The sequence below is a fragment of the Actinia tenebrosa genome, unplaced genomic scaffold, assembly GCF_029948245.1.
Source record: "Actinia tenebrosa isolate PJP-AT-01 unplaced genomic scaffold, QUT_ActTen_1.0 PGA_scaffold8__29_contigs__length_14323225, whole genome shotgun sequence".
Taxonomy (NCBI): Eukaryota; Metazoa; Cnidaria; class Anthozoa; order Actiniaria; family Actiniidae; genus Actinia; species Actinia tenebrosa.
The window spans coordinates 13,054,340-13,077,579 of NW_028292585.1; the positions used below are offsets into that span (position 1 = coordinate 13,054,340).

The window sequence follows — 23,240 nt, forward strand, 5'->3', positions numbered from 1 at the left end:
GTGACCGTTAATTAGATATGAATTCATTTTTGCATCTGATCGGACAAAACATGATTCTTACCATTCCAGACATATCTTAGGTGTTCACGAATTTCTTGGTGTAACAGCCTTTTTTATTCCACACCCCCACATCCAATGCCCACCAATGCAGTCATTCATTCACATATACATGGTCATTGTAGGTTTGGTGAATATTGAGGCAATGTTTTCTGATTTCACACACTTGATTTTAGTTGGATTGGAAATTTTAATAATTATTTCATGTGCACTATATTATTTACAAGACAGTCCCTTTTAAGTTATGGAACATAGGAACAACAGGGAGTTGAGGGAAGAAATAGTTTGGTTTTCATGTTGAAGCTTTACAATGAGTTACTACTATTTTTATAATCATCTGAACTCATTAGCTGCAATCTGCATACTGAAATTTGTTTTTTGCTGCCTTTAATCAAAACTAATAATTTTATATTTGTGTCTGGCAGCAGTATAAATAAAATTTCATAAGGCAATTCGCAACTTCAGTTAATATCATGTTTATGAAAATAGCAGTACAAATATGATGCCATTATTGGTTTGGAATTTTGAAAAATGTACGATTAAAAACATGGTAAAACAATTTTTGCCAACTAAAAGTGGACAATAAAAAATCATAGCATTGCAAAAATACTATTAGAAGTATCACTCAAGCTCCTGTCAAGTTTTGGTCTTTTGGCAGAGGGCTCTATCAGAGATGCTGTACGTGGCATCTTCTGCAATAAAAAGAAAACCAATTCAGTGAGAACATATCCTCATTAACCCTCTGTTAAGCAGATATTGAAAACCAGCCCTCAGCTCCTCCCCAATTTGAAACTTAAAGAGTTCAGGAATTCAGGGAAGAGCATAGTCTTTACAGACCCCTTGTATTTATTTCCAAATTTGAGATCAAAACCAAAGATTCCACTTTTGTTGACAATTGAAAACGTTTTGAACCAAAAACTGCACACCTAAATCCCCTCTACTTCCTTCCTTCTTTTAAAACTATCATTGTTCTATTAGCCAGACAAAAATGTTGCCCAGACAATGGTATAAGATCACTAAGGGCTAGGGATATTGTCAGGGCTCAAAGTAAGAGCCAGTGGGACAATGTCTGGACAAATTTAGGTCTTGTTTATTCATATATTTGCCTTACAAGTCACTTTGATCTGTAACTTTGAGCTATGACTACGAGTATAATCTAAAACAAATTTGGCCATTCTTCATGACCAGGGACTCACTGGCCATTATTTTAAGTCCTGTGTATGATTAAGTCAGTTGAGCAAAATAACCTTCATCTCTCCTCCTCTAAGCTCTACTCTGAATTAGCAAGAGTAGGGCCTACCCAAGGGGAGTGGCAGGGCGGGAGAGAAGGGGGGTTGAGCTTATCATTAGGATAAAACAGTCAAACCAAAAAGTCTAAACACAAATTTTAACCAACCTTTGAATTTTCAGACTTTGTTTTGTCAGCTGATTCAACAGCCTTGAAGACAAATGTCCTACCAGATGATGAAGTGTTTGGGGTGTTGGCAGTGATGGATGACAGGCGTGACAATGTTGCTCTACTGCGATTCAGGAATGAACCTTTCTGAGACTAAAGGTAAAATAGTTTAAGTTGTACAAAGCTGAACTTACACAAACATAGAATGTTTCATCTGAATAACACTAACTTTGCTATTGTAGTATTCTACCAGTTCGCAGTGAACATATAAGCGCTGTGTGCAATACTTACAGGTATTCTTTGTAGTCTGGGTGCAGGAACAACTGGTTTAGGGTTTGCTTGCTTTGGATTCTCATCAGGTTTCACTAAAGCTAGAATCACAAAAATCAAGGGAGAGTATTTATTTAATGCAATATTATAGGTAAGAAAAACTGAATGGAAAATGGGATGGAAAATGGGATGGAAAATGGGATAGCAAATGGAATTACCTGGAGAAGCATTACTTGTGTCCTTGATGAAGTTCAAAATGACTTGACTATTTTCATCTATGTCTACAAAACTATCTTGTTTGTTTTTGCTCTGGAATTACAAAATTAAAATTTTCATGAATGATACTGAACTGACACTTCAAAATACTAAGGCTGTTTGTGCACAGAACTACCACTACCAGAGTCCCTTTGCACACTTCTCTTTTCTTCAGTCAATTAGTCCCAAATGTCTTACAACTAGCATTATGAGGGGTTTAAAAAGTTGAATAAGAAAAAAAATGCAAAATAAGTGAAACAATGTTGCCTCTCCCTCCTTTTCATTTACTGCCACCCCTTAGAGCTCCCTGGGCGTTTGAAGACAGTATGATGTGTTTCTAGCCACTTACAAAGCATTCACCTTTGTTGTACAAGCACGATGGACCACAAAAATAAAAACCTTGGTTTCTACCCTAGGTAAAATTATTCTAAAGTTCTTGAATGGAATTTCCCTGCTAGCAGAGTTAAGAATGGAAGAAAATAAAGGCAAAAATCATTATTTGCTCTGGCAAACAGGTTTGATATATAAAAATGGCCCAAGCTGTTAAGATAATTACAGAAAACTGTATTCACCATTTTCCATACATCGGTTCACTGGTCAAACACAAAGCATTCAGTCGAGGTTGCAAGGTTCAAATTTGAATAATCCTTGGAAAGTACCTTGGCACCTCGCTTTGAGCTCTTTGTGTTTGACCAGTGAACTGATGTATGGAAAATGGTGAATATAAAAGTATAGTGATGCAAGTTAAAAGGTATGGCTACCATTTCTTCCCGAAGGAAAGTATCTCGTTCATATCTTTCCTTCCGTCTCTTGCATTCCTCTTCAGTCAACAGCTCAATGTTGCCATGATCGTCTTCATTCCACAGCTTGTTATCAAAGAGATCCATTTGTGAGTTGGAATCAATACCACGCCATCTGAAGTTCCTTTTCCTTCCCTCTCCATGAAGATCACCATCAGGAAGGTACATGTCTTGTACCAATCGAAGCTCTGCTTTGTCCTGGTCAAGAATGGATTTCCTGGAAAACAATACCATCATTTGGAATTCCTTTTTAGCTTAAGTAGCACTGTTGATATTATAACTTACAGTTTGCTATTAGGGACCTTAAGCAACCCCAAGCATCAGGGACATGGGCACCAAAACAATAGGTGTGAGCACATTTTCAAAACATTCCTTTGTACACACTTGTCCTTGTCCTTGGCGTCCCATACTCACTAGAAATTCTGATGGTACTTTTTCACGTGCTAGAGAGAATGGCAATGTTAAAGACAACTGCACACCCATGAAAAACCATTTTTGATAGCTTGCTTGTGCTATTGTTTTGGCGTTGCATTCTTGATGCTTTAATTATGTTTAAGTTCCTTATAATTCAAGCAAAATTGCTTTGTTTCAAACAAGTAAAATGCTTTTCATGAAAGAGAACAGGATTGATGATAGGCTCCCCTTTGCAAACCATGGAAATGGAGTTTGAATGCACCTTAGTACTTGCAGTCTTTGTAGGGACAAAAGTGCTTTTTAAAATAAAAACAAGTTCTTTAAGAATCTGACATGAAAATCTAAAATGAATCTAGAATGAGGAATGTACATCCCTATATTATGCAATATAATATATTTATACTTACATGTGTACTTTATTGATTTGTTTCTGTAATTCTTCATCAGAGGGCAGTTCTTCTTGGTCTGAATCTTCTTCTAGGACATCTTCATCCGTATCGATGTCAAGATCTTCATCAGAACCAATATCACTTCCTGACAACTCTGCTTCTTCTTCATAGAACTTATTTTTATTAAAAATCCTGCCAAAAAAAGAGGTTTTATGAGAAAACAAAGTTGTATTTTCCACTGGCTGAGGAACGAAATAAGTGGAAAATGTTTTCTCACACCACTGGAGCCTAGGCTGAGGGATATTAGTCACGTGGTCAGTGTTTTCATCAGTTGCTTTTTTGCTGTCTTCCATGACTGTTAGTTAGCCCAACAGTACCCCCCCAACCCTAGGCCAGCATTGCTGGAAGGACTTTAGAGTAGTTTTTCATGGAAACCACGTTTATTTAGTTATTCAGAAATAAAGAAGTCAGTTGGCGGCAGGTCAGCTGGACAATAGCTCCCAGTGGTGTGTGAGAATTGAAATTAATGGTTTTGTATCATTACGTTTCTGTAACATTGCACTTTATATAGGGTAGGGTCCTAAGCCCTGTGCCAAACCCCATTCTGGAGGATAAGGGGATTGCTCTTTGTCTGGTCTCTACCCTCAACCTGTTCTGCATGGGTGGCCCTTTTACAGGAGTTCAAGACTCCAGCCGACATATGTAGCTCTAGGGTGCATAGAAACACACAGATGACCCTAAAAGGATAAGCTAATTAGATCCCATTGCACATTCTGGCAGGAAAAACAATGATGATGATGATGTAGTAGAAGAAGACCATTTGTGCTAAAGTATCAAAAAGATAAAAAGGCGTTCAGGGTGACAGCACAAAGTTCTACTTACTTTCCATATGACTTTTGATACTTCTTCTTCTTTCTCATTTCATCAATATCAACATCACTATCCTCTCCTTCATCCTCCTCATCTTTTTCAGAGTCGCCATTCTGTTCGTCATCAGAGTTCTCTTCATTTTCTGCCTCAGCATCAGCATCTTCCTCTTCTTCTTCTTCTTCTTCCTTATCATTAGAATTTGATTCTTCATTCCCGTCTTCTTCCTCTCCTCTATTCTTAGTATTCAATTCTCTTGAGGTATTTAAGTTGGTTTTGTTTTGAGTATCTGATTTCACACTATTGGGAAAGACGCCCGAGCATAGATCTAGCAGTTCGTCCATCGGTGATGACTTTGAAGCCTCTTCTCCTTGTATAGCAGTCCCAAGAAGAGAACGAGGTTTCAGCTTCCTTGTGCTTGTGTCATCCGTTGGTTTGTCACTGACAAACTGACCAGAACACAGGCCTAGCAACTCATCCATGTTTGGAGACTTATTCTTGTCATCTATTTTGTCACCAAAAAAGGAATGGGGTTTTTTGGACTGTTTTTTTGGCATGGATTCAAGTCCACTAAATCTTCCTGAGCAAAGCCCAAGGATTTCCTCCATTCCTTGTGTGCCATCCTTCTCTGAACCCTCAAGCAAGTCTTTTGATTTGGATTTTTGTTTTGAAGTAGAAAATAAAAACCTGTGAAATGAAAGAGGTTTAATGTTTGTTAAACAATACTCTTAACTTGAAATGGGTAAAATTTCTTGCAATCAAAATACATATAGTTGCATATTTTTGATATACATGTGTATGAGTATTCCTTCCTTTGAAGTGGCAACACAGTGGAGCTGCATTGTATTGTGTGCAACAGCGTGAGATATTGCATGCAAATTAATTAACATATGGTGCAATCTTAGATAGCATGCATGCTAATATACAGTACATCTAAATGGATCTACAGAATGAGAAAAAATTTAAACTCAGTGCTGGTAATACTGGGTTTAATCAACTGATAAATGCTTTTGAATCTCATTATTGGCTACAACATTTTGGTCAAAAACTGACAACCATGTGTTGTCAGCCAGTATGTATTTTATTGAAAACTTGTGATTCAACCAGTACATTCAATGAGAAAGGAAAAGAGATTAAGTGAAACCAAGCAATCTACTATTACATTGTGTTAAGTCGTTTGGTCAGACATGCAGTAGTGTTAAGAATCATCATCTATCTATTTACCCCTGGGTATCCAACATCTGTGTAAACTGGGTATCTTCATCAAGAGTAAAGGAAAAGTTGTTTGTTACTGTTACTTGTTGTTGAGCTTTTTCTTCGTCATTGTCCTCAGTTGACTCATCATAGAATAAATCCTAGTAACAAACACAAGGTGGCTCAAGATAAGCTAACAGTTGCTAAGGAAATGGGGTAACTACGAGCTAGGGTATGTTTTACATTGTTTGGAAGGGAAATTGTGTACTTTATGGCCATGAGCCGACACGTGTCGGTCAACTATCACATGACTGTTGTTCGATAGTCGGCCAACTGTTGACTGAGCATTTGCCATTAGGCAATGGCCGACAGACATATGTGCCAGCTGGTCCAGAAGTACATGATTACCGTTTGGAAGAAACCATATGAGGACTGATGGGAAATCATAGCAAATCTTGTTTTGATTCTCAAAACTTCCAAAAACTGTTTGCTCTAGTTTCTACTTACAGTACATATTGTATAGTGAATCAGAGTCAAGACATTTTGTTATGTAAAAATTAATAATGTTATGATATAAGTAAACCCTAAGAAGTTTGTTACCTGAGAATCTTCTATTGGAAGAGTAAGTTGGGACAACTTGCCAGCCTTTAAAAGAATTAGTAATAAAATATTTGCCTTGTTTATCACAACTGGTACAGTACTATAGAGTATCTCAAAACCTTTCCCAAAATACAGTGTAAATTATCAATATAGTAGACAAAATTAATCCATGAAAAAGTAGTTACTAACTACTGCTAAACAGTAGTATACAATAATTTATACAATAAAAAACAAAGGCATAGCTTTAAAATAAAGGGTATTATCTCTATTTATTACTATTTAAGCCTGATTTTCACGAGCGACGCAGCGTGCTTGTGCTTGTGCTTATGCTTGCGTTGGACAGTTTTCACGATGAAATAAATCCTCTTATGCTTGCGCTTGTGCTTGCGTTGCTTGTGAAAATCAGGCTTTAGTTTTTGTATTTTCATTTATGGTTTTATCATGTGCCATCTATCTCCTTTATTGAAGGGTCTCTTGATGTCTGAAATTTTCTGGAAAACTACGCTTGGTAACAGTTGCTGTCAAATAAATTTATTTATGCAAATTCATCGAGAAATTAGAGTCTTTGCACCATCACCTGATAACTGATCCACGAAGGAAAAAATTGAATTTGGTCTAATCTGGTTCACATGAGAAAGAATTCAGTTTCCCAGGGAGAAAAGACTCTTGTTCCTGCCCCCTGTCCATGACTGCATGCCATCAATGTGATGGTTCAAAGCCCCTATTGCTGTCTTATTTATGTACCTTCTTGTTTGACTGTGTTTCAGTATGCTTCTGGTTCCTGTTGATATGTTTTGATATTTTTGGAAAAATGGATGCGAGTTCATTATTTTCAGAGTCACTAGAAGCAGGTCTATTACTCCCGCCCCCTTGCGCAGGCTGTATCCTGCTACTCTCATTGGTCCCTTCAGGATCAAATGCAATTTGAAAGCCAAGACTTGATTGGCTAGGTTCTTCCAAAGTTGATGGCAGCATTGCTGTAGTTGATGATTTAAATTCTTTAGTCTTGGTAAAATTTTGGGAGACTTCTTCATCCTCTTCTATGCTGTCCAATCGGAGGCAAAGCTCTGGTCCTGTATTTTCGTCATTAGTACTCTCGGCATCTTTACCAGCAGTATTGCAAGTTTCACTATCTGTTTGACTATTGCTATTAACATTAAATAAGTCTAGAGTTCTTTCGTCATGGATCTGTTGTTTTGATTTTTTCTGCTTCTTGACCTTGTGATGTTTTTTTAGTTTCATTTTTTCATCATCACTAAACACAGAGTTTTTATCATCATCATCATCACTGTTTCCTTCATCACTAACGTCACCATCTGAACCAGAGTTCATGTCATCAAAGCCACCATTGGAATCATCATCTTCATCAGCTTCATCATCTATCAAGTCATTCTTTTTTTCCACTGAATCATCATCTTCATCTTCTTCCTGTTTCTTTTCATCTTCTTCATTCCATTTATCAATTTCATAATCAGAATCTGATTCTGAAATACAATTAAAGTATTATAAATGTATGAATGAATGAATGGATGGATGGATGGATGGATGGATGGATGGATGGATGGATGGATGAATGAACGAAGGGACAAATGAATGGATGGATTAATGGATGGATGTATAAATGAAGGCATGGGGGAAACAAAAATAAAATGGGATGGAAGGAGAGTAAATGACTGTTCAATGAATAAATGATATGGTTGATAGATGGAATATTTGCAAGGAGGTAGCATACATGTAGGATAAATGAATCAACTCATGATGGATTGATAAAGAAATTGGAATAGGATGAAAGTAGATGAATGTATGGATGAATTACTAAGTGTTGTAGGGATCATGTAGAATAACAATACCCTCATCAGTCATTTCTTCCTCTTCTTCTTCTTCTTCTCCACTTATCTCCTCATTATCTAGCCGCCTCTGTGATTCATGAATTTTCCGTAGCTCAGCCCTCTGTACTTTCATCTTGCTTTCAAGCTGCTGTTTCAAGATCTTTAGTCTTTCTCCTGCACAGAAAATATTAACACATATATATCAGAGTTCTACCTCACTGACCTGCATATTCTAGTTTTGGTAACTTGTCATATTTTGTTTAGCGTTCCAGATATGTATGGTATGTATGAGCCAGATTAGAATTCACCTTATTTGTACATCACAGCATGCAATTAGCAAGTATGGTCGATTGAGTCAAGCTGTCTTTGCAATATCCATAGTAGTGATGAAATATTCTCACAAGAGACATTGATGCACGGAAAACTGCCACACATAACATCCCTAAGCTAACCAGTTTCATTAAAAACCTTGAACACATCAGTCAACACACTGCATGTCTGCATGTCTACCCTTCTGTGTCTGGGTGATCAGGATTTCACAAAACATATGCAAGTTAGAATCTTAAATAAAGATACCTGGCATAGCCTTTTCAATCTTTTCTTTCACAATTATTGAAGGTGGTTTATCAGTGCTTTGTTTTTCATCATCATTTACAACAGCTTCCTTTGTCTTTGAGGCAACCTTTGATTTTGCTTGTGGTTTGGTTGTGTGTTTGGCAAACCTTTACAAAACATTGAAGATAAGCTAAAAGTTACCACACTATTACATTGCTATGTGCTGATCAAGACAACAGTTGAGACACCAGGCATTATACTGCTGTCAATAAAATAATTGTTCAATACCTTTACATACTCTGATCGGCGGCATCACCTGATTTCCCTCTTATGAGTATTATCTCAATTAATATTATGGTACTGTATTAGGCAGTGCATGGGTTTTGTGTTTCGGAAATTTTAAAAGGGTGGTGTTGCTGAAATCCATTCATCAAATAAACTATACATCTGGTTTTTTAGTTTGAGTCTTGGGCTGGGCATAGTACAGTATGACAAGAATTTGTAGGGTCTCGGCTTAATTTTTAGTTTTTCTCTATGAAGGCTTGCACTATCATGTAACGTCAACCATGTTAGATGGCAGGAACAATACAATCATTTTACACGAGAAAGAATTCAATTCTTGAGAGCAAAGGGATTTTATTGTTCTTATTTCTCAATTGACACGGTTTTCTTTGTTATTCACAAGGCTTTATTTTTGTTATAACCCTCATTATAAATGCGAGGTCAATATATGGTTATTAACCCGGTTAATAACTATATATAGACCGTTCGCATTTATAATGAGCAACATTTGATAGAAAACCTTCTCAATTGATAAATAAAATACTTAATTACCTCGAACGTCGGCAATAAGCCTATACATGGCTCATTGCCTCCGTTCGAGGTAATTAACTCTTATTTCCATCTAACCACAGGCAGTCAAAGCTGTATTTTAGGCTCCGATATGTGATGGTGCAAATCCTCAATATTCCTGCATTCTTCTAGTTCCCTCCTAAAACCCCAACAGTCAATTGCAATTTGATTTGCAATTTACCTGTGCCCCAACTAAAATCAGCACATATAGCTTGTTCTAACTATCAGACCGACAATTAAAAGGGTTGCTGATGATGGCTACCAGGTCTTGGCTATGGCTTGACAGCATGAGTAGCATTTCTTCTTACCTTTGCATCAAGCTTTGTACTCCTTTCACAGGTCGTTTTTCTGTGGGTGTTTCATCCAGGAAAAATGGATCATTAGCAGTCGAAAGCTTTGGTGTTGCTGCTTTACCATCACTTGTGGCACTAGACAACTGTGAGTTTGATATTATATCAGAGTCTGGAGCAGTAGATGAGTTCTTAATATCTTTATGTTGAGACCTATAAATCAAAGATAAGATATTATCTGTTAATAAAAAAGGTAAAAAGTAGATAAAACTAAATAACAGAAAAGAAAAAATAAAACTGCCACCCACTTAGCTCAGTTGGTTGAGCATCAGAGTTTCATACTGGAGGTCATGGTTTGATTCCCAGCAAAATGAACACTCAGGGTCTTAAAATAACTGAGGATGTGCTGCCTTTGTGATTACAGTACCACTCAAAAGTAACTTATCATTTTGTGGATATACGAGTTTATCATATCATGAAACAATAAACTTGTCTTGCGATTTGATAAACTCTCAATATTCATCCCTGAACTGAAAGCACTTTTGTTTTAATATTCTTAGATAAATAAGGATGCTTTATATAGGAGACAACGTGGCAAGTCGCTTTCGACTTTCAAGAGGCTCTTATGACCACTTAAATGGCAGTCCGTCTCTTCACACTTTATCAGTTACTAACTAATATTGGAGGGATGTAAGAGTCATTTTTGACTTACTGTTTGTCGTCTTTTGGTTTGACTATTGGTACTCTCTTCAAGAAATCAGTAATGGACTTGGCAGCAGGTTGGTGATATGGAAGCTTTATGACTGATTCTGAAAACATAGAAAATCAATATTGAGCACAGCTAAAAAGCAAAGTAACAACAACAACAAAAAAACAGGAAAATATCTTGTAGCATCAAAAAGAACAACATGTTAGAAAATGAATGATATAGATTTCATACTACATTTTACAAATATGTAATGTACTGGTGAAACGTTTAAGAAATACAGGTTAAAAATTATCATGACCTTCTGAACGGAATATTTTTTCGATAATATTAGAAAAGTGTTTTTACCTCTCAGCATTTTTTGACATTCACTGCGTATTGATTGAATAGCGGCTTTCTTGAGTCGTCTTGGTTTAGGAGACTATAAACAGATTATCATTATAGCAATACTTGGAATATCCAAGAGGTAGGAAGGGCCTAAGGAGGATATATTTTGTAGAACCAGAAAACATCCATACCTCACCCATGAAGGGGGATTGGAATTTTCAAGGGGTGGGGAGGATCTAAGGAGGGAATATCGTGAAAATATCTATACCTCGCCCATGGGGGGGGGGGGGGGGGGGGGGGGAGGGTTGGAATTTCCAAGGGGTGGGGAGGATCAAAGAAAGGAATATATCAAAAGAAATCTCTTGCCGATCCTTCATTAAAATTGTATATCTTATATGACAATTTAATAGGAAAAAAATAAGCTAATAAATCTTACATGTAAAATATGTACAAAGATCATTCTCTAATATATGCAAAACAACTCACTCTTTGTCTTTGACTTGAAGTTCGTTTATCACTCTCATTTTCATCATCGTTATCAGAGCTACAGCTGTTCTGTAGAGACTTCTCGTCATCAAAGATATCGTCGTTATTCAAGGAAGGTTCTGCTACAGACTTTGTTGATGAAGTATTTAAAATGCTTTCCTCGACCACAGACCTCGAGAGCTCAGAATCACCAATAACTGCCTCTTTATCATTTTCTCCCGAGTCGAGACTGCTTTGTAAGGAACTCTCATCATCAAATATATCATCTTTTGTAAATGGGGTTTCTTCTTTTGCGGGGCTTTTGGGATTCTCGTTCAAAGAACTAAGTTCGCCATCTTGGGCGCCTTCATCCAGGTCCTCCATCTCCGCATCAAAAATCTCCTTGTTTTGGGGAAAAGGCTGCAAAAGTGCGAGAAAAAAATTAATTTGGGCCTCATGACTGTGTTCTTAATCTTTTAGGATAACTCTTACCTCTAAAATTTCAGCTGAAGCCATTATTTTTAAGTGTTTTTTAGCTCCTTTTGACCGACAATATTGGAGCCATTTTGTTCTAAAAGCGAATTTCGCGCCAACTGCGTTAAATTAATTCTCGGTGTCCTTCGGTGGATACGAATATCGGCCGGAAAAAGCCCGAATGCTGCACGTAATTTTTTCGATTAGTTACCAGGAATTAGCGACTTATTTATTTGGTACAGGTAGCTCAATAGGCAGTACAAATCTGCGGTTTTGAGAAATTTTCAACCATTTATAATACATAGGGGGGAAAATCGGGCAATTTAACGCATAACGGCAACAAGATGGATCCCTCTTTACTCAAGGACTTAAAGGATTTCAAAAAACGGAGTGCTACTCAGCCAACAATCGAAGCAAAGAGGGCAAAGCCGACTCCTTCGAGACCCAAACCTTCGCCTGGTTTACCAAAAGAACTTCTACAGCCCAAAAAAGCAATGAGTTCTCCTTTGGGTGTCACTGCACCTAAGTTCCGAAGCAAGCACAGGTTCGCTGTAATGGCAGCTATAGTTAATTTTATGAAGGATAGACATCTAAAAAGAGTATATGAAGAGTTGAGTTTAGATGAAATCCTTGATCAGATCAACTATACTGACATAAGTCCTAGTGATAAAACATGGCTGGGCCAGGAAGCTCTGAAAAAGAACCCTAAACTCACCTGTAATGATGATAAGTATGCGTTTAATTCCAAGTACAAAATCAAAGACAAAAGACAACTTCTGAAATTACTAGAGAAGCATGAAGAAAGAGGTTATGGAGGGATCTTTCTTGATGATATCCGAGAGAGCTTACCAGATGCTGATAATGTCATTAGATCAGTACAAAACAAGATTTTCTTCATAACAAGATCGGACAAAAAAGTGGTGCTATTCAACAAAAATAAAACGGATGAAATGAAAGTGGACGAGGAATTCCAGAAGCATTGGAGGGCAATATCTGTTGACGGCATTGGAGAGGCTGATATTGACAAGTACCTTAACAATGCTGGTATTGCCGCAATGCAAGATTCTGGTTTGAGTAAGCAACAACAAGCACCACAGCGCAAGAAGATCAGGAGGAAGAAAGCAACTAAGATACACAATGTTCATTTAGATGACAGCACGCTAAAGGATTATACCAAGGAAAGCTAGAATTAACAACTGATGGCCGAATATCTGGCAGAAGGTGCTATATCTAAGCCAATTTTAATGCTAGTTTTGAATGGCTACTCAAGCTGGGGTCTATTGCGATATTCCCCGGGCGTACACTGAAAGGGGTACCCTGTTTATGACTTTAAAAAACTCAAATTTGTAGACCGTTTATGACAAAAGATATAATTTATAATTGCACTAAGTTCCTGTTTCAATTATCATGTCAGCTCACATATTGTTTTTTTTTTTGATGACCATAATAACCAGTTTCAGTCAATATGAAAGTAGAAACCCTGAATATGACAAGAAACTCAGGAAGAACTTTGAAATTGAGTGAAATTGCATACCCTGTTTATGACAAGAAGCTCGAAAAACCATACCCTGTTCAGCAGATCATCCCTGTATAGTCCATATGGGAGTACCCCCCCCCCCCCCCCCGGCGATATTCACAGTTTACAGACATCAACTTCAGGAATTTTTTATCATTTAAATTTGACAACCATTAATACAAAAGATTTCTTTGTTTCAGTAGCCAATTAGAGCTCTGATTGGTACATTATGACCTCAGCGCTATTATTAAACAATCATTGAACAAGCATGTTATAGTAGTCTATGGGTAAATATTATCAGGACCTTGGCTGTTTTATCTGCCTCAACAAGGCTTTGATCTTGATAACTTCTCAATAATAATCATGGAAAAACTGGATTCAATGATTGCCTTATTATATGTTTTGTAAACTAAGTATTTATTCAAAGATTTAATTTTGCTTTCAAAAAAACAGAAAAAATATTTCAATATTCATGTGCCCTTGAGTGAACTGGACATGATAAATTTATTTGCAGAAAAAGAATACAGTTGATGCATTATTATCATGTCAAGTCCACACAATACCAGGGATTGGCTGAAGGCTCTTAGCTAATCAGAATTGAGATAGTGAGTATAATATATAAAAATATTTATTAAATAGTTAGGAAAGTATGTGCCCACTGAATGGTCGAAAACTGTGCTTTATTAGTGAATGAAGCAGTACTGACGCCATCCGTGCATGCAAAGTACTGTTAGATCTTCCTTTTTGCATAAATATATTCAATACCAAAATAACGTTAGTAACTAGTGCTCTTTAAGCGTGACAAAAATGCACCTACAGCTTGTGGTGCTCCTTACGCTTCTTTTGTGCTTATGTCACTTCCTGTGTGCTTCGTTACTGAACAGATCATGGAAAAAGCTGTTTTATGTGTTAAATATTATATAATGCCTTGTTTCAAAAATAAACTTTAATTTAAAAAAAGGGCACAAAAATTTGAATATGACACCTGATTTTAACTTTGAATGTCATTTATAAAAAGAAAAACATCCTTCATTAAAACGAGCACTTGGATGAAAATCAATGAAAATTGGAAATGACTTTAAACTTGGGTAAACCTATGTATGTGGCCCCAATAGTAGCCAAGCAACACATTTCTTAACAGTCAAAAGTGGCGGATAAAAATTATCAATTTTATTCAGCATCTAAATCGTGAGTAAATGACATCATATATTCAACCCTATTTTTCTTTTAGCTTTTAAACCACAATTTCTGATCAGCAAGTGGCTCACAGACTAAAATTTTCACTAAAATCCAGTTTTCATAGTTGTGATTGAGTCATATTATCCTCAAATACTTCAACTTTGGACTTTCAAAAATTGGGGCATTTTCATCCAAGTGCCACTTTAAAATGTTATTAAAGTTTCATAATCTCATTTTGCTCAACTAAACAATATTGGTGTACATCTGACATAGACTAATACATGTAAATAATTATTACTTGATTTTCTTGTGTATGTTTGAGTACTAGTGTATGAGAAATATTTTACAAATGCAGTGTAAGTGTATTTTCATTCTGGTTTTTGGGACCCAAATAATAGCTACATTTGGGGTCTAAAGTAGCAGCAGTAAGGCGGACACGCGGAGCGCCGGCATTACTAAAAAAAAATACAAAGAAATGTATGGGGTGACGAGGCCCTACAGGGGGTCTTGCGCGGCCGGGTGGCATTGCGAACAGGGCCTTACTGCTGCTCTGTTGGGTACTGCAAACGGAGGTTAAAATATTTGTCGGATATACGATGCATGAATGTAAGAAGTTCACCAATGACTTCTGTGTGATTTGTCTAAGACCTAAAGTTATCGTACCTAAGCCAGAACCCTTTTGGTGTTGTGGTAAAAAAATGCAAATAGAAGACGACACGTCAGCACAGTGTTACGAGTGTGGTAAGAATATTCGTAATGCCGTACCAAATGCTACCAAAGAGCAGTATTACGCCAATGGAGGTCGTACGAAGACCCCATATAAGAGAATAAGATACTTCCGAGACTGGATGAGTCATATCCAAGGTTTACATCCGGTATATTTAGACGATGAAGTAAGGCAGAAAATCATAGACCACTTAGAAGAGCCAACCCCACAAAGTCTACGAAAGACATTGAAAAAATTAAAACTAGGGAAATATTACAAAGCTATTCCCTATCTTTTGTCTGAAATTACCGGTAGGCGTATTCCTCATGTCCCAGATATGCAAAGGGCCGAGTGGTTATTCTGTCGGCTGGATAAGGATATTCCTTATTACCCCGACGTAATTTACGAAATATTTTACAAAATAGACCCCAACCACCCCCTATTAGAATGGATTCCGAGAAGATGAAATGTGCAGTCGAAATCCCCCTACGTTCTTTTCAAAGCAGATGTCTACTGAGCGAGTTTTCTTTGGAGCTCCTCTTTTGCCTCCTGGTAGATCTTTTTGCGAGATTCCTCGGAAAGATCTTTCACGATGGTTTTTTTATTACCCGACTTTAGCTCCCCGTATTTCTTTTCCTCCGCGAGGATCAAAGAAAACTCCATGTCGTCTATGCGGCGGTCCCGCAGAGCCTGAGACACCAAGTCGGCGATGGTGTTAGCCTTTGCTCTTGCTAGGGCTATATGAGTGTCGTGCTTGGATATCTTACCGGACAATTGCTTCATAATGCCTGTCGTAACAGCGGAAACAATGCCGCAGACGGCTCCAACGCTGGCCAAAGGAACGCCAACGACTATTCCAGGCCCGGTAAGCGAAGTAGCAACGCCAGTGCCTGTTAACGCCACGGACATGGAGCCGGAAGTTATCGCGATTTTATGTAGTATGCTTCGGGCTCTGGCGTACTTTTTCCTGACCTCTTCGTAGTGTTTCGCTTGTCCTTCCAAGTAAGCCAGTATTAAGTTCGCTTTATTCAGACGAAAGTTCTCGGCGTTTAATTCGTTGGGAACATCTGGGTACAACTGAGGTGCTGAAGGTATAACATCCATTATATACTAATGTACGACGCTTTTGGGAATGATATTGAGGAGCAGCCACATCACGACAACCGGGATTATGCCAACTGGAGAGCATTTAGGAAGATGTTTCCGCATGCAGACCCTAGTAAGTTTGAAAGAAGACCCGATGGGATTTACTATGAAGGCTCCAGGATGTACAGCAATGCGGACTTGGAGCCAAAGAACCCAAAACCCGAGCATAAAGAAAGGCAACCTAATTTTCCAGAGAATTTATTACCGGCAACGGAGGATTACCCATTTTACGATAACAAAGGCGGCGCAAATGACTTTGCTAAGATGGTTACCTCCTTAGAAATCCCCGTGGGCCCTACGACTTTCAAAATAAAAGTCAGAGACATCTTTAGAGAAACTGCCATGAAACATACCTCAGGGAAAGAATCCAGAGAATGGTTATCAGGTCCCAACATGCGGTATTGGCCGCAGCAGTTAAACTTTGCTGTCTGGGCTGCTACTAAAGGATGCGGTATAGCCGCGGACATGTTCCATATTCCTTTCCTGCGATTTCATGTTGCTTTTACTATTCGTAGGATATTGTTTGAGTTAGGAGCGCCGCTTCCTAGTGACACTATCTTTAAGCCGAAGGATAACAAATATGACAAAGTCGCATGGGAGCGATTAAGGAATGAGTTTAAGCTTACCAACCCTGATTTTCGCAACAAAGAGGGTGCCGCCCATGGTTTAGGAGAGACTTACACCTATGCTTCGTATGTTGGCGCCAGCATAGAAACTCCGGGTATGGGGTATCCTAGCAGATGGGAATTCTCCGACTTAGGGGGTAAAGCGTCAAAAGGTGACTTGATTTACTTTATAGAAAGCAAAGAGAAATATCCTTGGGCGCCTTTCTTTGCCGCAAAGGGCATTGGACTGAAAAACCTAGCAAGGATTAATCGAAGCATCGAAGCCTTTGTTTACTGCATTCTAGGAGCACAGGTTAGCACTCGCAGCCCCATCGTAGATGCCAGTGGTGCGTCACAGGAAACGCAACAAGTATTCCTTGTCCTCTTCGAAAGCGCTGTTATCGAGAATGAGATTTCTAAGTCAGTTCAAAGATATCAACTTGCGGTGCAGCAATCAAAGGTTAGACTGGATTATGCCTTGAGTCCTGGTTGTTGGTTAATGCCAAGTAATTTGGTCATCAACGCCGATTCCGTCGTGGGTTACAACAACAAACTTCAACGAGCTACTAAGGATATGAAGTTTGGGGTGAATGACGTGAACTCTGACACTCTTAGGAACATTCCCCATTTCGTGGAGAAGCCAAAGAAGGAGCACGTAGAAAAACCATCAAAGAAGGCGCATGTAGAAAAGCCACCAAAGAAACCAGTAAAGAAGGTTACCGAGGAATATGACCATAACTTACTAAAAGCCGGCTTAGCAGCTGCAAGCATTGGTCTGAGCTATTATATATGGCGATGAACAACCCCTACGTAGCTGGAGTAGATTGTGTCTATACGACTTATACAGGCGAGAAAAAATACACCCAGGCGTCTTGGGTTGATGTCACGGGGATGTCCGTGAATTTGAACTACTCGGGAAAGAAGTTAATCCTTTGTAGTATTTGCATTGGCACGAGTAGCCACGCCAACGTGGGCTTTAGGTTCCTGGATGAGAATGGCGTACTGCAGCCTATGAGAAATAAGACAAACAACAGGGAGCCTACGCATTTCTCCGTAGAGCCCAACCCCGGCAGCGCCGAAAATCTATCGGTTTGGACTTTCCACATGGTTGCTGATTGCCATGGGAAGGTAAAGCTGCAAATGAGAGTAGACGACACGGGCGTAGTAACGATAAATAGCATACATGACCAAAGAGATCGACCTTATAATCACGCAACCATTAGCACTCTTACGGTGCTTAGCCTTTAGAAGCAAATTTATTTGCTGAAATATATGAATCCACACGCGAAGGAAGATTGGTTTCTCCATTACCTGGAGGAAAAGGAGTACGTGGGCGACAAGTGGCAAGACGCCGGATTGTGGGTGGAGGTTGGAGGCCTGGGATTGATCATGTGCACTATTTGTATTTCGGCGGGGTACTCATGCAATGCCGGTTTTAGGATCGTTGATGAGAATAACCACCCATTACCGCCATACAGGGTAAAAAGTAATACCAGACATCCAGTTCATTTTTCGTCGGAGCCCGTTCCTCCGCAAACGGAAGACATGACTCCGGTAACTTTCCATATGATAGCTAATTGTCAATATGCAAAGCTTCAAGTTCGCCCCAGCGATGCCGGCCGCATACGAATAAATGCCGCCCCGACTGTTAACCCTTCGACGGATGCTACTTGGAATCATAAGCCCATTAGCACCATGAGTGTGCTGCCGCTAGTTCCGCATTATCAAGGCGGTGCGAATACTATCTTTACTTATCCCCAGTCGAGAACACCTCGGACGCACGACGACGATAAGCCCCCAGTAACGTACCCAGATAAGATTAACCCTTCATCTTCTTCAGGAGTACCACTCCAATAGCTACTACGAGGATCCAAATGTTATTCCCCACGAACTTCAACAGTTCTCCGCCGGCCCTAAGTGCCAAGGAAACAACCGAACCCAGCAGCCCAGGAAGACCGGCTGCCATCTTTTTTCCCAAGTCCGTTAGTCCCTTACCTAATTTCTTTACGCCCGCGCCCGTAGCCTTAAGCGCGGACAAGATCACGCCTACTACGCTCGAAATAGCGACCGCAAACGCCAGCGGAACGCCATATTTCAAAAGGGCTCTTTTTATCTTTTCCTTGGTGGTAAGCCCCAGCTCCTTTTCCTTACCTTCTATTTGCGTTTGTAATTCCGCCAGTCTTTCCTGAAGGGTTTCTACTTCCTTTTGGGCTGCCTCCCTTTCTTCTTCAGGGCGAGTTTGATCTTCGATTATTACTCGCTGTCGATCTATTTCGTACTCCAAGTCTTCGACGGCCTGTCGAAGTTGCCGTATTTGTTCCTCCGCCACTGCCTTGTCCACCATCAATTGCCTTTCTCTGTCAACAGACTCCATTAATTCTTGTCCTAAGCGCTGTAGTTCCGTGTCTTTTCCCGCCGCTTCATTCAAAGCAGCCCTTAGCTGATTCCTTGCGTTGCTTTTTTCGTCCAACGCCTTAGAAAGTCTATTCCTAAAGTCTACGATTTCGTCGGCATGGCTCTTAGTAGTTAGTTTATTTTGTTTAATGAATTCGTCTTCCAATTCTCTTATACGTTCCTGCAATGCTTGGTTTTCCTCTTGGACGGCTTCGAAGCGACTAGTAAGACCGCCTTCTTCCTTGGTTACGTCATCAAGTTGTCGCGTAAGGTCATCGATGGTTATGTTATTTTCCTGTATTTCATTCTTAAGTGCTTCCCTTTCAGCCCTTATTTTCTCTAAGTATCTCATTAAGCCTCCAGTCGCGTCGCTATCTTTTGGAAGTTCTTCAAGTTGTTTGCTTTTTTCCTCTTTGACGGTCTCTAATTGGTTGAGTTTTTCCTGGCGCTCCTCTTGCAGTCTGATTGCGGATCTGAGGGCATCTTTGTAGCCAGGGTTCGAAATACCTCTAATAAAGGCCTCCCTGGCAACTTTTGTTTCCTCTTGAGTCAAAGTGCTTAGCATCGTCAAGTTGGGCGTTCCCAGCGCATTTGTGACTCCTTTTGGAAGCTGGTTGTTAAGCAGGTGGGAATTCTTCCTTTGATACAGGTTATACCATTTTTCCCTACCCGATTCTCTAACTTGAACCTGCCCTTTGTCTCCTATTTGGAAGTCCAAAAGAGCCAGGTTTAGGCTTGGGTATCGCTCCCTTAGGTCCTTGATGAGGTCCGCTATTAAGTCCGACCGCACGCCAAGGGATTCCATTTGTAAGTATTCTGGAATGGGCGTGTGGGGGTTCTTAGACTTGAATTTATCTCTTAAGGAACGCATAGCATCGCGGGCCCTGCTGCCATACTTGCGTGTTAGCTTGTCGAAGAGGCCTCGGGAGTCTACGTTGTTATCAGGAAGCAAAGACTCGTATTCTTCGTCGTTAATGTCGACTTGACCTTCTTCAGTGGTGGGATCGAAATCCGTTCCTTCTACTTCCATTATATATGATAAGCTCAAAGTTAAATCCCAACGTATTACCTAAGCAGGTTGGCGGACTGAAAGCAGAACGCACCTTTCATCGGGTCACATTCACGCCATCCAGCGCAAAGCCTGGAGAAACGCTGTATGTGGGCGTTCCCCGCCTAACGGATAACCTAGTATTGGTTCCTGGCACCCTGGCGTTAAGGTTTGACCTAGCAATACAACCAAGCACCAAGGACAAGCGCTATACCGTCAATAACGTGGGTAGGAACCTCGTCTCTAAGATGAGAATCAAGTTCGCCGGGGAATCCCTCTTAGACTTAAATAGGTACGACCTGTACACCACGTACAAAGATTTATGGTTGACGGCCTTTGACCGTGCACAAAAGATAGAGCAGGGAATTGGAAGCGTTATTCTTCGTAAGCTTCGCAGCGACACCAACCCCGCGCCTACTGACTCCAGCGGAGCAACCGCAGTAGCAGACGCAACAAGGGTAGTAACTGCGTACGGTACCAAATACGTTATCCCTTTGGACTTTGAAGTAATTACGAACCATGGCGTGTATTACCCCAGACAGTTATCCGAGTTACAGTTTGAAGTAACCTTGGCGGACACTACGAACGTCATTGGAGGCATGGACAGCGCAATTAGCGGGACTGTTGATCCTTATTCTATCACTAATCTAGAATTACAGTACGAAACCGTGTACAGCGAAGAGCTGGCCCGTAGCGCCGGCATGGAATACAGCTCCGGAAAGGCATTCTTATACGACCACGTAGTGATGTATAAGACGTTCAGTTTCTTGGATAAGACGGATGAGGTTATCAACCAAAGCATTAACCTCCCCCGAAGAAGTCTCACGGGGCTGATGTTGGTGTTTGCCAAACCCTACGAAGCCGGTAAGCGCGACTCCGAGGCCTTTCACAACCCCAACATTACTAACGTGGGGGTCAACATAAACGGCGTTCCAAACAAGGTGTACTCGCAGGGGATAAAGCCTGCAGACGTTTACAGGGAGGCAATGCGCAAGTTTGGCGACCAAATTAGCCCCGAGGAATTCTTTAAGGATAAGTATGCGCTGTGGATTGACATGCGCACCATTAACGACGAAGACCTACATGGTCAGGGTTTACGTCTAGTAAATACGCAGGACGGCATAACATTGGAGATCAAGCGCACCAAGAATGCCGCTGCGGGCGACGGCGACAAGATAAACTGCTACGTCTTCGTCGTGTCTGACGCGCAGCTGAGCGTTGAAATGAACCAACTAAAGAGCGTTGCATATTGAAAAAGTTAAAATATTTCTCAAATATACAATGCTTCGCGTATTCGAAAACAACAACACCCAACTGCAATGCATAGTGCAAGGCGACAAACCATACTTCAAAGCGAAAGAAGTGGCGTCTGCGTTGGGTTATGAGCGCCCGAAAGACGCAATTAGAGCACACGTATCCGCGAAATACCAGAAGAGGTTGGATGAGCTAAAGGGGGCTGCAAATCACCGCCCCCTTGCTAACGCACAACCAAATTCCATATTCATCTCCGAACCTGGGTTGTATGAACTGATATTTAGTTCTAAGTTACCCAAAGCTGTGGAGTTCCGTGATTGGGTCTTTGAAGAAGTCCTACCCGCATTGCGTAAGGAAGGTAAGTACGCAGTAGAAAGGCGCTTCGATGGTCCAAATAAGTTGGTATTCAAGATCGAAAATGAGTTCGACTTGCATAAAAAAGTAGTGGATTACATCCGTAAGTTTTACCCCTATATGCTCGTGACCCCTGGTCTGGGCGAATTGCAGGATTCAGATGGTAAACGCATAAAGTGTTGGCAGAAAGGATATCAGCGCGGGCAACCCGACATAATGATCCTGAATGCACACGTACGTTACCGTGGATTCTGCATCGAGCTGAAGACCCCAAAAAGCAACGGGGTACTATCTGAGGATCAACGCCGTCTCTTACAGAGGTACGAAGAAAACGGTCATAAGGTACTAGTCAGCAGCGACTACGATGTCATCTGCAGAGAGATAACGGAGTACGCAGCGCAACTGCGAATTCCCTGTCGGTGGTGTCGCAAGGTCTTTAAGACCCGTGAGACTTTGGCAACGCATTTAAAGATATTCCATAGGTATAATGGATCACAACAAGTTCGCTGAGTTGAAGTTCATCCAGACACACTGGAAGGACTTAGAAATAGGTGAAATCTACGAGGTGAAGAATTACGTAGCCTTTGAAGACGTCAACCGCCTACGCCTGATCTTAAAGAGTAAAAGACGGACGTACAGCCTTTGGGCTCCCGATAGGGTACGATATGCTATCGAAGGCCAGGACGTTACCCACGTTATGAGTCACGGTAAGGAGGGCGGTAAGTGGGTGTTCGACGTAGTTAGATATGAACCGGAAAGTCCGTTACATTCGTAAGGACCTCTGGTTCGGAAGCCTCGGGGCACTCATGTCCTTCTAGGTATACCTCGCCACAGTCTGGGCAGGTGTGCCTTTTTTTACGCGGTAGGGGTTTGGGGGGCGTGATGCAATCTGCTGGTGGTTCGCTCGTAATACAGTCCATATATGGAAAGGGTGATTAGAATGCCTCCTAGGAACGCTGCTGCGTAGGCCAACATATACCTAAGAAGTGATTCTAAAAGGGTGGGTGTATGTTAAGTATTAGGTTAGTCCTTTGTTAAGTCCCAACAAGAAAGGATATTGAAATACGCTAGTGTATGTTAAGTATTAGGTTAGTTCTTTGTTAAGTCTTCTGGGGGACTGGTATTGAAATGCTGTGGTATACGTTAACACCTAGGTTAAGTATTTGTTAAGACAATTGAAGACATGTTCTTCTTCTCTTACGCAACCACAAACATTGCATTCTTGCCTCCAATATTCCCTATTAGTCCAAGGAACTCCTTCAGCACGTTCAAAGTAAGGGAAGGTACGTATTAACATC

At 40.2% G+C, this 23,240-nt stretch overlaps 2 protein-coding genes across 2 annotated transcripts; one reads left to right on the forward strand and one right to left on the reverse strand.

The window, feature by feature from the left end:
• Positions 1-227: 227 nt before the first annotated feature.
• LOC116299317 (uncharacterized) lies at positions 228-11,847 on the reverse strand. The gene is made up of 17 exons (XM_031707955.2): positions 11,759-11,847; positions 11,288-11,686; positions 10,823-10,895; positions 10,481-10,577; positions 9,787-9,981; positions 8,648-8,793; positions 8,093-8,245; positions 6,987-7,726; positions 6,243-6,287; positions 5,673-5,803; positions 4,464-5,135; positions 3,600-3,773; positions 2,740-2,995; positions 1,942-2,032; positions 1,745-1,824; positions 1,454-1,606; positions 228-749 (listed from the first exon to the last, which is right to left on the reverse strand). Exons 1-17 carry the CDS (start codon positions 11,780-11,782, stop codon positions 648-650), a joined length of 3,531 nt encoding a protein of 1,176 aa, XP_031563815.2. The 5' UTR covers positions 11,783-11,847; the 3' UTR covers positions 228-647.
• A 140-nt stretch (positions 11,848-11,987) lies between these two features.
• On the forward strand, positions 11,988-12,961 carry LOC116299324 (general transcription factor IIE subunit 2). Its single transcript, XM_031707962.2, has one exon. It carries the CDS (start codon positions 12,085-12,087, stop codon positions 12,925-12,927), a length of 843 nt encoding a protein of 280 aa, XP_031563822.1. The 5' UTR covers positions 11,988-12,084; the 3' UTR covers positions 12,928-12,961.
• The last annotated feature ends 10,279 nt before the right edge of the window (positions 12,962-23,240 follow it).

Excerpts from the sequence above, each read along its gene's own strand:
- LOC116299317 (XM_031707955.2), bottom strand. The coding sequence starts at position 11,782 with ATGGCTTCAGCTGAAATTTTAGAG. Across the intron at positions 2,033-2,739 it reads CTTTCCTTCGGGAAGAAATG|AGCAAAAACAAACAAGATAG; the intron begins GTAGCCATACCT and ends TTGTAATTCCAG. Across the intron at positions 750-1,453 it reads CAAAGTCTGAAAATTCAAAG|AAGATGCCACGTACAGCATC; the intron begins GTTGGTTAAAAT and ends TTTTTATTGCAG.
- LOC116299324 (XM_031707962.2), top strand. The coding sequence starts at position 12,085 with ATGGATCCCTCTTTACTCAAGGACTTAAAGGATTTCAAAAAACGGAGT.